This window comes from Pezoporus flaviventris, unplaced genomic scaffold (assembly GCF_033815535.1).
Source record: "Pezoporus flaviventris isolate CSIRO_AGI_PZ_B2104156 unplaced genomic scaffold, CSIRO_AGI_Pfla_v1 ptg000063l, whole genome shotgun sequence".
Lineage (NCBI taxonomy): Eukaryota > Metazoa > Chordata > Aves > Psittaciformes > Psittacidae > Pezoporus > Pezoporus flaviventris.
Genome location: NW_026892611.1, coordinates 4,729,214 through 4,742,411, shown reverse-complemented (window position 1 = coordinate 4,742,411; position 13,198 = coordinate 4,729,214). Strand labels below are relative to the sequence as shown.

The 13,198-nt window shown below is 56.9% G+C and overlaps 1 protein-coding gene across 1 annotated transcript; it reads right to left on the bottom strand.

Annotated features, from left to right (window-relative positions):
- Positions 1 to 9,597: 9,597 nt before the first annotated feature.
- On the bottom strand, positions 9,598 to 12,729 carry LOC133278199 (uncharacterized). Its single transcript, XM_061470728.1, has 6 exons — positions 12,569 to 12,729; positions 11,999 to 12,176; positions 11,027 to 11,637; positions 10,667 to 10,821; positions 10,150 to 10,300; positions 9,598 to 9,750 (listed from the first exon to the last, which is right to left on the bottom strand). The coding sequence occupies exons 1-6, from the start codon at positions 12,671 to 12,673 to the stop codon at positions 9,598 to 9,600; spliced, it is 1,353 nt and encodes a 450-aa protein (XP_061326712.1). The 5' UTR covers positions 12,674 to 12,729.
- Positions 12,730 to 13,198: the final 469 nt, after the last annotated feature.

Here is a 13,198-nt window from a genome sequence, read left to right as displayed (position 1 = left end):
GCAGCAGCAGCACTGCTCAAGTCCTGGCTGGACTCATGAAGTCCTTGTGGCCCTGAAGGGAGGCAGATGCCACCCCAGGGTAGAGTCTGCTTCTTTCTGTGCCCTCCCCGTGAGCACAGGCCTGTGTTCCCTCTCCGTGAAGGCTGGGCTTTTGGGCAGCACCCTCCCGGGGGGCGGTGATCCTGCAATGGGGGAATGGGCGTACGGCTCCCTGAGAAGTCAGGAGCGCCGAACTTCAGAGCTGGGCTCCCTGTGCAGGACAGGCAGGTCCCAGTGGGTCTCTGCCCCGGTCAGACCTGGGCAGAAAAGCAGGAGGGACTGCGAGGCATGGGAAGAAGGGCAGCACCCGCAGCCACTGCTGCGGTGCCTGAGGAGAGGGGTCAGCGCCTGCAGAACACAAGCAGGATGGGACCTGGCGGCTGCCAGCACCCAGTGCCAGCAGACCCAGGCCCAGGCGGCAGGGCTGGCAGACACCCTCTGTCCCCAAGCCCAGCTCTGGCCCCCAGCGTGGCCCCGCTGCCAGGGCTGCTCAGCCCTGCAGCTCAGTGTCTGCCTGCGCACGCTGGGTCCTGCCCTCCCCCTGCACGGGCCCTGTGTGTCCTCACAGTGTGCCGGTGCCTGGCAACTTGCCCCCTTCCTCAGGCCGGCCGTGTGTCCCCTCACCTTGATGTTCTCCACCACCTGACACTGCACACAGAACTCCTTTAGTTCCTCTAAGCAGCCCTGGTCCCTGGGAGCTGTGCAGAGGCTGAAGAAGGCCTGCAGGAATTTCACCTTCTGAGCCTCCTCCTGGGCAGCCGGGGGGCAGAGACACAAACAGGCAGCGTGAGAAGGGGGGCACGTGGCCAGCGGGACTGGAGCAGTGGGGCTGCAGTGCTGTGCAGGAGACCCGGGGGAGCAGCTCTGCCCAGCCAGCAGCCCCCAGCAGCCTGGCAGCAGAGCCAGTGGCCCCATCAGGAGACACGGGCACTGCTAGCCTGGAAACGGCTGCGGTTACCTTCTCTGAGCTCTGCAGGAAAGTCTGGATAAACCGCATGTGTGCAGCGCGTTCCTCTTCCATCCTTGCCGGACAAAAGGATAGGGGTGAGGAACGAGTAGGATTGAAAGAAGTGTCTCGGCACTGCGGGGCTGCTGGGGCAGTGGGGAACAACGTGGGCTGCGCTCAGGGGTCTGCGCCAGTCTCTCGCTCCCGCTCTGTCCCGTCACCGTCCTGCCGGACACTGGCACGAAGGATGTGGCCTGCTGACTTTTATACAGTGCCCTGGGGTGTGACCAAGGGCACATCACAAAGGCACGTCACAAAGGGCACCGTGGTGGGTCACGGAGGGCACATCACTAAGGGCACTACAGTGGGTCACGGAGGGCGCGTCACTAAGGGCCTGTCACAAAGGGCACCACGGCAACCTGCCATTCAGAACATGAGAGGCAGGGCGATGCTGGGAGGGGAAAGAGGCCTGTTTCCCCCTGGTCATTTGCGTCCCCTTGGGGTGCCCTGAGCTCCACGTTTTGCTCATGTTAGATGGAGTCTTCTTATGGCAAGATACCCAGCACGTGTCCTAATGTTCAGAGCCAGACTAGTCAAGAGGACTCAAAAAGCCATGAGTAGAACCGTACGCGCACTGGAGACGGCATTAGATGACCGATGTTTTCTTGTCCAAGTCCTGCGTTTAAGAAGTTTAGGGGGTCAGGGATGGCGGGACGCAGAGAGGAACAGCACCTGGGCAGGCTCAAGGGCAGGGCAGCCACAGGTCGCTGAACTGGCGGGGCAATGTTCTAGTATGAATGAAGACCAGAAGGCCTCCCACCTTCCAAAGGTGCCACTAGCATGCTCAGCTCGCCCCTGAAATGCCTGTACGCCAATGCACGCAGCATGGGGAATAAACAGGAGGAGTTAGAAGTCTGTGTGCGGTCTAAAGGTTATGACCTGGTGGCAATTACAGAGACATGGTGGGACAGCTCGCATGACTGGAATGTGGTTATGGATGGCTATGTCCTTTTTAGGAAAGATAGATCAGCAAAGCGAGATGGTGGAGTTGCTCTTTATGTGAAAGAGTTCTGTCCAGGGGCAGATGAGGACCAGGTGGAAAGTCTGTGGGTGCGAATTAAGGGACAGGCTGGTACGGGGGGCACAGTTGTGGGGGTCTATTACAGACCTCCTGATCAGGACGAAGGAGTTGACGAGGCTTTCTACAGGCAATTGAAAGCAGCCTCACGACTACATGCCTTGGTCCTTATGGGGGATTTTAACTACCCCGATATTTGCTGGAAGACTTACGCAGCCAGTCGTTCACAGTCTAGGAGGTTCCTCCAGTGCATTGATGATAACTTCTTAATGCAAATGGTGGACGAACCAACTAGGAGAGGAGCGCTGCTGGATCTGGTACTCACCAACAAGGACGGTCTGGTTGAAGTAGTGACGGTCAATGGCAGCCTGGGCTGCAGTGACCATGAGATGGTGGAGTTTAGGATCTTGTGTGGGAGGAATAGAATACCTAGCAAGGCCACATTTCTGGATTTCCAAAGGGCAATCTTTGGCCTCTTCAATCAATTGCTAAGGGAAGTATGATGGCAAAGGGTACTAGGTGGTAAAGGGGCTCAAGATAGTTGGTCAGCATTCAAGAATCATTTCTTCAAAGCTCAGGATCAGAGTGTCCCAATGAGTAGGAAGTCAAGTAGGGGAGCCAGGAGACCAGCATGGTTAAACAAGGAACTGCTGGGCAAACTCGTACGGAAAAAGAGAATCTGTGGATTATGGAAGGAGGGGCTGGCTATTTGGGAGGAATATAGGACAGCTGTTAGAGGATGCAGGGAAGCAATTAGGACAGCTAAGGCCTCCTTGGAACTTAATCTGGCAAGTCGCGTCAAGGACAATAGAAAGGGCTTCTTCAAATACATAGCGAATAAAACTAACACAAGAAGCAGTATAGGCCCACTGCTGAATGAGGTGGGTGCCCTGGAGACAGAGGATATAAGGAAGGCAGAGGTGTTGAATGCCTTCTTTGCCTCTGTCTTTACTCCTGCAGACTCTCCCCGGGGGACCCAGATTCCTATAGCCCCGGAAGGAGTCAGGATAAAGGAGGAGTTTGCTTTGGTAGATGAGGATTGGGTTAGGGATCAGTTAAGTAATCTGGACATCTATAAATCGATGGGTCCGGATGGAATACACCCGCGGGTGCTGAGGGAGCTGGTGGAGGTCATTGCTGAGCCACTCTCCATCATCTTTGGTAAGTCGTGGGAAACAGGTGAGGTGCCTGAGGATTGGAGGATGGCAAATGTCACGCCGGTCTATAAGAAGGGCAAGAAGGAGGACCCGGGTAATTATAGACCGGTCAGCCTTACCTCCATCCCTGGAAAGGTGAGGGAACAACTTATCCTTGACACCATCTCTAGGCATATTATCAAGGATGAGGGGGTCATTAAGAGCAGCCAACATGGATTTACCAAGGGGAAGTCATGTTTGACCAACCGTATATGAGCAAGTAACTAGGTGGGCGGATGATGGTAGAGAAGTAGACGTGGTTTTTCTTGATTTCAGTAAGGCATTTGATACTGTCTCCCACAGCATCCTCATAGATAAGCTAAGGAAGTGTGGGCTTGATGATCAGGTAGTGAGGTGGATCAAGAACTGGTTGGAAGGAAGAAGGCAGAGAGTTATGGTCAATGGGGCAGAATCTAGCTGGAGGTCTGTGACTAATGGAGTCCCTCAGGGGTCGGTGCTGGGACCAGTGCTGTTTAATATTTTCATCAACGACCTGGATGAGGGAACTGAATGTACCCTCAGCAAGTTTGCTGATGATACTAAACTGGGAGGAGTGGCTGACACACCAGAGGGCTGTCTCGCCATTCAGCGAGACCTGGACAGGCTGGAGAGTTGGGCGGAGAGGAACTTGATGAAATTCAACAAGGGCAAGTGTAGAGTCTTGCATCTGGGGAAGAACAACCCCATGTACCAGTACAGGTTGGGGGCTGACCTGCTGGACAGTAGTGAAGGGGAAAGGGACCTGGGGGTCCTGGTGGATAGGAGGATGACTATGAGCCAACAATGTGCCCTTGTGGCCAAGAAGGCCAATGGCATCCTAGGGTGCATTAGAAAGGCTGTGGTTAGTAGGTCAAGAGAGGCACTCCTCCCCCTCTACTCTGCCTTGGTGAGGCCGCATGTGGAATATTGTGTCCAGTTCTGGGCCCCACAGTTCAAGAAGGACAGGGAATTGCTTGAAAGAGTCCAGCGCAGAGCTACAAAGATGATTAAGGGAATGGAACATCTCTCTTATGAGGAGAGGCTGAGGGAGCTGGGACTCCTTAGCTTGGAGGAGACTGAGGGGTGACCTCATCAGTGTTTGCAGATATGTAAAGGGTGAGTGTCAGGATGATGGAGCTAGGTTTTTTTCAGTGATGTCCAGTGGTGGGACAAGGGGCAATGGGTGTAAACTGGAGCATAGGAGGTTCCATGTGAACATCAGGAAAACTTTCTTTACTGTGAGAGTGACAGATCACTGGAACAGGTTGCACAGGGGGGTTGTGGGGTCTCCTACGCTGGAGATACTCAAGGCCCGCCTGGACAAGTTCCTGTGTGATGTACTCTAGGTTACCCTGCTCTTGTAGGAGGGTTGGACTAGATGATCTTTTGAGGTCCCTTCCAACCCTTAGGATTCTGTGATTCTGTGTCTGAATGAACAGGGAGTGAGAGATCTGCTTTCCAAGTCAAACTCTTCACAAAGCAGATAGTCTGAGACCCATAGAAAATATTTACCCCAGCAACACAGATCTCCTTTGCCTGCACGGTGGCACATCCATTGACTGGTTGTCTTCTATCCCTTCAGAAGAAGCAGGATTCCCCGTGGGTTTTTCACCCCGTGAAACAAGCACTGTCTCACATTCCATCCCTTTTCAGAGCAATGGTACCCCAATTTTGCCCAAAAGCGTTGAAAATTGCAGTCCTGTGACCAGGCTCAGCACTACACAAATGGAACAAAGCACCTGAGTGTCTGCCACCTCTAGAAAAACACACGAGTAGTTTTCTCTGAACTGGGCCGCACTACAACAAGCTCAGCTCGCACACCACGGAGATAACAGGCTCCAGCTGAAGCCAAGAGCTTCCCAGCTCATGCAGCAGCACTTCACTTACCTGCACAAGGAGGATTTAAATTCCTGAGTGGCCTAATCCCACTCCTGTCCTAAAACCACCCCAACCTTGTCATTAACATCACAGGAAACGTGAAAACACTGTGCACAAGCAGAGTGATTTGCCTGAAGTGACAGAGCAACCCAGGCTGACCCATTCCCTCACTAACAAACGGGAAGTAGAGCAGAACTCAGCTGAACAACACCAGAGCAATGAGGGCATTCAGTTACCCACAAACATAAGACAACCCAGACCCGTCATAAACGCTGAACTACAGTTGGCCTGTGCAACAACCCAGGTGGGCCTGCAGTGAAGTAGCGCATTTGACTGCACCAGTGGGTGCCTTTCCCCAGCAGTTATTCACTTCCACACACAGATTTTTGGGCTCTTCTCAGACAAAGCACTTGCATGCTCAGTTGCCTTCTTTTGGGGTTTGGAGGTGGAGAACTGAATGACAATTCAAATGCTGATCCCAAAAGCAACTGCAGAATAGATGTAAAACCTGTGCAGCCATAAGGGCACCAAGCAAGTTGTCCTGGGTTCAGCATTAGCAGTCATTTTTCTCCTTCTTTGTAGCTGGGAACTGATCTGATAACAATGATGTTTTGGTTTGGCCAAGGACTTTGTGAGCCTCATGCTCTGCCAGGGAGGAGGGGAAGCCGGGAGGAAGCAGAGGCACGACACCTGACCCAAACTGACCAAAGAGGTATTCCATACCACAGCACGTCATGCCCAGGATGTAACTGATGGTTACCCGGAGGGGCTAAGACTGCAGGGTTGGAGGAGGCATCGGTCGGTGCTTGGTTGGGCTGGGGGGGCGAGATGGCAGTCGGCTGGCAGTGAGGTGCTGTATTCTCTTCCCTTGTTCTTTCCTTTATCATTGTTATTATTGGTGGTGGCAGTGGTGGTTTGTGTTCTACCTTAGTTGCTAGACCGTTCTTGTCTCAACCCGTGGGAGCTGCATTCTTTTCGATTCTCGTCTCCGTCCCTCCGGGAGTAGGGGGAGGGTGGGAAGGGAGGGAGGGAGTGAACGAGTTGCCTGACTGGGTTTAAACCACGACACAAGTATAGAAGAAGATCCAGGTATCCACGGCAAAACGGTTGCTAACGGCGGCCCGGCCGCAGACACGGTCTGTCCTCAGAGAACCTGTCCCACTGCTACTGCCTCGGGTGAGCACCAGGGGAGGACCAGATTGGATACTCCTTCCGCTAAAGGCGGCGCTGACCATTGTGTCCCCGCAGAGCCCCGCCACAGACCTGCCGGTACCCGCTGCCACTGGACCGGTGCCCTGGGATGATTTTCCTGCCGGTACTCTGGGACTATCAGGTGCCCAGGGGCTTGCCATGGGCCCGCCACCCAGACCCGCTCTGCAGCAAAACAGGAACCTATTCTCTCCTTCCCACTCTGCCTTGCCCAGTCGGCTCAGGGGAAAGGTTTCCTCCAGGTTGTATCAGGAGGGAAGAGTTTGCTTTGGCTGTGGGGACCTCAGAACAACTGGGTTCTGAGAGGTCCTGAGAGGAGAGGGAAGGAGGTAGCAAAGAATAGTGCCGGACTTGTGGTGAGCATCCAGCTTCTGCAGCAAAACAGTGCCTGGGATGCTGTGGGAAGCAGCTGTAAGAGCTGAAGGAGGGACAGGACGGGCTGCCTCGTATGTGAGCAGTGCTCTTGGCTGGAGCAGGGCAGCCAAAGCACCGCTGCACAGGGGGCACCCCGTGTCCAGCCTCGGGATTCTCCTCACCAAACACTCCCCAGTTTGCAACCATGGCCAGGTGGGTACGTGGAGCCAGGACGCAACCGCTGCCCAGCGGCTGCTGCGTGGCCTTCCATGCTGCTTGCGAAGGACACCATGGCCTTGGAATTGTGGTTGGAGCTTTAATCAAAAAGTCACATTTTCTTAAGCAGGGCTTAACTGCTGCCTGGCTTTTCAGAGTCAGGAGCACAACGCCTACAGGGTCCGCCTCCGTCTTTTCTGCATCCATATACAGGTCAGGATGTATATTGTCTGTTGTACCAGGGATGAGACCTGACATTCCTCTTCTCCTGTCAAAGGATGGAGTGCTGCAACAGACGGAAAAAGAGCAGAGCTGAAACCCACTGATCTGCAGAGACCCACAGGCATCTCTTCCAGACCATGCCAGCCCCAACCATCCCTTTCCCTGGTCAGGAGGCGCAGGCAGACAAATGGATCACCTGGAAGCTGCTGCTCAGGATTACAGCAAATGCCCCCAAGATGTTCCCTGGAGCAGGACAGCAGGACAGCACGCTGCCCAGGCTCTGTCCCCTGTCCCCGCCAGCCCCATCACACACAGCACTGCCCCTACTCACCCTTGAAGATCTCCTGCAGCGTGTCCTTGCTGCTGTCATTCAGGTACCGCGCAGCCAGTCCTGTGCAGAGAGCTCGGTCAGACCTGCTGCCGCCCAGCACACTCCTAGTATCGTGGCCCCGGCTCTGAAGGTTGGGCTGAACCCCTTCCCTCCCCTCAGCGGGGTGACCCCAGGGAAGGACAGGACCCGAGGGGAGGTGCCACTGAGCAAGGTGCCACTGAGCCCTGCTGCCAGGGCAGGGGTAGGAGGGGGAAGCACAGAGCCCCTGGCTGCACAGGCCCTGTACAGGGCAGCTGGGGCTCTGGCAGCCACAGGGCTGCTCCTCGCTGCCAGTGCAGCAGATGGGACTGGGGCCAGGCTGCCATAAGGGGGACTCCAGGGACTGCAGCTCACCGATGAACCTCACGGCTGCCATTCGCACGGTGACCTGAGCGTGCTGCAGATAAGGCATGCTTTGACGCACATATTCTTCAGCCCTGCTCCGGTCGTGCTCCAGCTGGAGAGAGCAAAAGGGCGCAGGGATGATACACACCCTCCCCAGTTACCTGGGACAGTCCCCCTTCCCAGCACCCCACACACCCCCCTTCATCCTCAGGACATTTGCATCTCCCAGCAAGGAGCCCTGTGGGGCTGAGGTTCAGAGACAGCTACATGCAAAGCAGGGTCTGGAGGTCCCGAGAGCCCTCTGTGCCGCTGCAAGGGCCCAGATGGGTCTCCTGCAACATCCTGAGGGTGGAGAGGTGAGCCCTTGGGAGCTCTGCCTGAGGGCAGGGAAGGAGGATGCAGCACCAGGCTGCAGGCTCTGGGCTGAAGCACTGCAGGCGAGGCACCACTGCACAGGGGGCACCCCATGTACAGCCTGGGACTTATCCTCACCAAGCGCTCCACAGTTCTCCATCTCTCCAGTGCCTGCACGTGGTGACTGAGCCATTTCCATTTGAGCACCTTTGCAGCTACACAGAAGGCTTCGTGAGAGGCCTGCAGAGGAGGACAACGATTGGGGAGATTGTGGACAGGGCTTGCGGCCCAAAGCCCTGGCCCCCAGCACCTGCAGGGACAGCTGGGTAGTCCCTGGGGACTCTGCTCTTCAGGCCTTGGTGGCCATGGGCTGCTGCTGAGCCCTGCTGGACCACATAGGGCAGGCGTGGCAAATGTCCCTGCCAGCTTCTCCTGCCCTCCCTGCTGCCCAGGCAACCCCCGCGGGCTCAGCATGCCCTTCCCCACACCACTGCTCAGGTTTGCAATCTGTACCTTGGCCACACTCTCAGTCTCATCACTCATGTGCAACACGAGTGGGACCAGGCTCCCCTGCACGTTCTTCCGCATCTGCCGCTGGTGCTTCCAATCCGCCATCTGTATTACTTCTTTGAATAGGCAGATGGAGAGCTCTCGCACCTGGCTGGACACCTGGTGAGGAGGAGGAGGACAGAAGGGCGTCAGTAGCAGCAGCTCCCTGAGCAAGGGCGTCAGCGTGGCTGAGGGGAGGGGTTTCAGGTCTCCCAGAGCCATCAGCAAGTCAGGGAGAAGCTGAGCTGGGCTGCAGAGCCCAGAAGGCATCCCCGTGAGAGCGCAGGGGCATGAGGAGGGGCACAGCCCCATGGAAGTGCTGCCACCAGGCTCTGCTAACAGGCACTTGTCCTTGCAAAGGGCCCATCAGTGAGGATCAGGCTTCCATAGCAGCCTTACATCATCAAACAGTTGCGGGAGATTCTCGGCCAGCTGCAGAGCAGTGGAGCTGTCCTTCTTCTTCAAATGACCCATCACATTTCTGAAAATGAGCAGCATCTTCTTTCTGTTCTTACTGTGGGCTGTCTGCAGCATGTATATCAAATCTGGCAGCAGGACCAGTATTTTCTTTGCCTGTACAAAGCACAGAATTCCTTGTATGTTAAGTGGCGAAGGACCACCCAGGCCAAAATGTTCTGGCATTTAAGCACCAGACTCCTGCCTGACTGACTGGGCAGTGGCACAGGAATCCCTGCAGCAGCCTCCTGGCAGGCCATCCCCATGGTGCACTGAGGGGATCGGGGCCTGTGACTGGACGTTGAGGGCATTTGGTGCCGTGACCCCAGCTCCCGATTCCCAGCCCTGGTCAAGCCGCCGCGTTACCCACTGCCCAGCCCCAGGAGGCCAACACGGCTTCCCTTGCCTATGCCCTGCTCACCGTGTCAGGTGACTGTGACAACGTGATGAGGCCTGTGAGCGTCAGCGAGAACAGCACCACATTTTGACACCACGGGAACTTCTCCCTGTTGTACACCCCAGCGAATTCCTCTGGTGTCACATCGCTGCAGGCCAGGAGCTGAAACAAAGATGGCAGTGAGGGACCGGCCGAGCCTGCAGGGCTCCCGGCACTGTGCAGCTCCTGGGTCCCGCTGGCAGCTCAGGACAAGGGCACCGGGGACAGAGAGCCCGTGCTGGGGGACACCAGCCGCACACCACACTCTTGTCTGTGCCGGCTCTGCTGGTGTAAGCAGAGCACTGACAGGAACTTTGTGCACCCGCACCCAAGCAGCGTGGCATGGCCCTGTGTGGCTGGCACAGGGGAACCTGGCGCTGGGCTGGCCCTAACGGGCTGCATCCCTGTTTCCCAGAGGAGGTGACTGTTTGGGGGCAGATGGCAGGGAAGAGGGCTGTGCCTGTGTTTCTGGAGAGGCAGGCACAGCCCTGAGTATGAGCAAGGACTGGTCTGGTTACTCACAGCCAAGAGCCGGATACAGAACTTCACTCTGCAGAATCCGTGTCTGATACGTAACTGCAGGTGCTGGAGGTTCCTTCTCAGCTCCCTCAAGACCTTCACCAAGATGAGGGGCTGGGACAGCAGCGCTTCCCACATGGCCTGAGCAACTTTGCTGAAAGAGAACACTGTCAGCAGGGCTGCCTTGGCCACCACACGGTGCCTGGGCCAGCCCTGCAGCAGCCAGGCTGTGCTGCAGCCCTGGCCCTTCCTGACCCCTCACTGGGAGTGCCCAGGTCCCAGATGGGGCAGGCAGGAGGGGGCTGAAACTGTTCCCTGTGGGGCAGGGAGGAAACTCGTGGCAGGCCTCGGGTCTGGCTTGGACAGCTTTGGCTACTGCAGGCCTGGCCAACCCAGCAGGGCAGGAGAGAGTGATGGGGTACAGGGCCCAGCTCCTCAGGGGTGTCCTGCAGTTTTCTGTGGGCCTCCACGTCCCTCTCCCCACATGGAACAAACCCACAAGGGCTGTGGGGGTCAGTACCTGTTACATGCTGGAGAGATATCTATAAGGCTCAAGATCATCTCCCTGGGCTTCTGCTGTGCCATGCTTAGAAACAGCGACTTCAGGCTGCACCGGGCTGATGCTGCGCTGATGTGCTGCAAGTTGTTATAGATGCAGCGCGTGATGATCCGCACCTGGAGAGCACACGGGTGAGGGTGGTGCTGCCACCAGACTGCAGCCATTTCCTCAGCTGCTGCTGAAACAGCTGCCCTTCCCATCCTACTCTACTGGCATGAAATGGCTTCAAGGTGCCTGAAGCACCTGGGTGAGGGGAGATGGGATGTAGGGAGGAACAGTGCCTGGAAGGACTGGAGGACAGGGCAGCCACAGGCTGCTTACCTCTGTCAGCCAGGAGGCAGGTTCTGTCATGGCCACGTTCAGGACGCTGATCAACTCTTCCTTGTCACATACGCATGAGTCTCTCATGGCCTGTATGGCCCTGAGGATGATGACTGTCTTATCAGCAGGGTGGAGGTATTCCTCAAATGCCTGCAGGAAGGAGGAAGGCGGGGAAGACGTGTTACACTGAGTGCCCTGATAGTGCTGCTCAGCTGGGCAGTGAGAGCAGCTCTGGCGAGAGGACCCACGGGAAAGCTGGCAGCAGGGGCTGCAGTCGTTGCGGAGTAGAGGATAAGAAGAGAGGTCCCTAGGTGAGAGAGGAGGGACCCTGGAGTGCAGCCCTCTGAAGTCCCTGCTCCAGAACAGCAGCAACCCTCTGACCAGGGACAGTGAGGTCATGCCAAGCCCGCTGGTTCTGGATCCCTTTGCTTGCACCAGTCTCGTTCTGATGCCCCAGACAAGAGGCCCAGCAAGGAAGAAGCTCATTACCTTTGCCATGCTAATCGTGCTGCACAGAGAAAGACAGGAGGGTTTCCCTGCTTCCCTCTTCCCTCCAGCCTGGGGATGCTCTGGATGATCATGACAATTGTCTGGTTGAGGTGACGTCATGCCTAAACATGAGGGGATCACGGAAGAGTCATTAGGACACAGCACTGATTACCATCAGTGACAGCTTTGGCTATGGGGACCATGGAACTGCTGGGTTCTGAGAGGCCCTGAGAAGAGTGGGAAGGAGAGCAGCAAAGAGCAGTGCCGGACTTGTGGTGAGCACTCGGCTTCTGCAGCAAAACAATAGCTGGGATGCTGCGGGAAGCAGCTGTGACGGGCAAAGGAGGTGAGGGAAGAGGGCAGGCTGCCCTGGACAGCCTCCAGCAAGCACAAAAAGAATCCACTACAATACTTGGGGAAACAAGCAGGACTATGAGGAGACGTCTGTGTGTGGAGGGATGAAGCCCACAGAGCTTCTCTTACATTTTTGGTGCTGGATGAATATGGAGAGGTGATGAAGAGCAACCAAAGCCTCCTGCTGGATCGCCCAGATCTTGCTAGTCCAGCAAACAATGAGACGTCCCAGCAGCTGTCCCAGCAAGCAGTCCTTGCTGATGTCATGGTGGGAAGAGCTGTGGTCGTGTCCAAGCAAGCTCCAGACCTGGGCAAGGGAGGCAGGACAGGTAGAAGGGCTGAGGGGCAGCAGCGCAACAAAAGCTCCGAACCTGAGACTGCCCCAGGGAAGGATCCTGGAGGGTCGGAGTTGTGCAGGGCCCTCCCAGAGCAGCGAGCTGGGCAGCCGGGCAGGGAGAGCTGCCAGGCCTGGCCTCCCGCCATGCTCCTTGGGCAGTGCTGACCTGCACAGGACTGGGGGCCAAGATGGCTGCTGGCAGAAAGGGCACTGGGGAGGAAAAAACATGGGAAAAAGAGAAGCCGAGACCCTTGCCCAGGGCAGAGCCGTGCTGAATGCCTCAGGCATTTGAGCCGCAGGCTGCTGCCCACGGTGGGCAGGGAATGGGAGACAGCCTGGCTGGAGGGTGCCTGCCTCCCTACCTGCACTGAGGAAGAGCTGGCCATCAAATCGGCCAGCTTTGCGATCCTTGCCACGGCCCGTTCACACACAGCTGGGTGCTTGATGTTGATGAAGGGCAGCAGCATCTGGAAGGAGAGAAAGTGCTGCTGTGCCCTGGGAGCTGGTGCCCGTGCCAGCAGCAGCAGCAGCAGCACTGCTCAAGTCCTGGCTGGACTCATGAAGTCCTTGTGGCCCTGAAGGGAGGCAGATGCCACCCCAGGGTAGAGTCTGCTTCTTTCTGTGCCCTCCCCGTGAGCACAGGCCTGTGTTCCCTCTCCGTGAAGGCTGGGCTTTTGGGCAGCACCCTCCCGGGGGGCGGTGATCCTGCAATGGGGGAATGGGCGTACGGCTCCCTGAGAAGTCAGGAGCGCCGAACTTCAGAGCTGGGCTCCCTGTGCAGGACAGGCAGGTCCCAGTGGGTCTCTGCCCCGGTCAGACCTGGGCAGAAAAGCAGGAGGGACTGCGAGGCATGGGAAGAAGGGCAGCACCCGCAGCCACTGCTGCGGTGCCTGAGGAGAGGGGTCAGCGCCTGCAGAACACAAGCAGGATGGGACCTGGCGGCTGCCAGCACCCAGTGCCAGCAGACCCAGGCCCAGGCGGCAGGGCTGGCA

Coding starts and splice junctions, on each gene's coding strand:
- LOC133278199 (XM_061470728.1), bottom strand. CDS start 12,673: ATGCTGCTGCCCTTCATCAACATCAAGCACCCAGCTGTGTGTGAACGG. Junction 10,822..11,026: donor CTGCCTCCTGGCTGACAGAG/GTAAGCAGCCTG, acceptor TGTGCTCTCCAG/GTGCGGATCATCACGCGCTG. Junction 9,751..10,149: donor TCTGTATCCGGCTCTTGGCT/GTGAGTAACCAG, acceptor TCTTTGTTTCAG/CTCCTGGCCTGCAGCGATGT.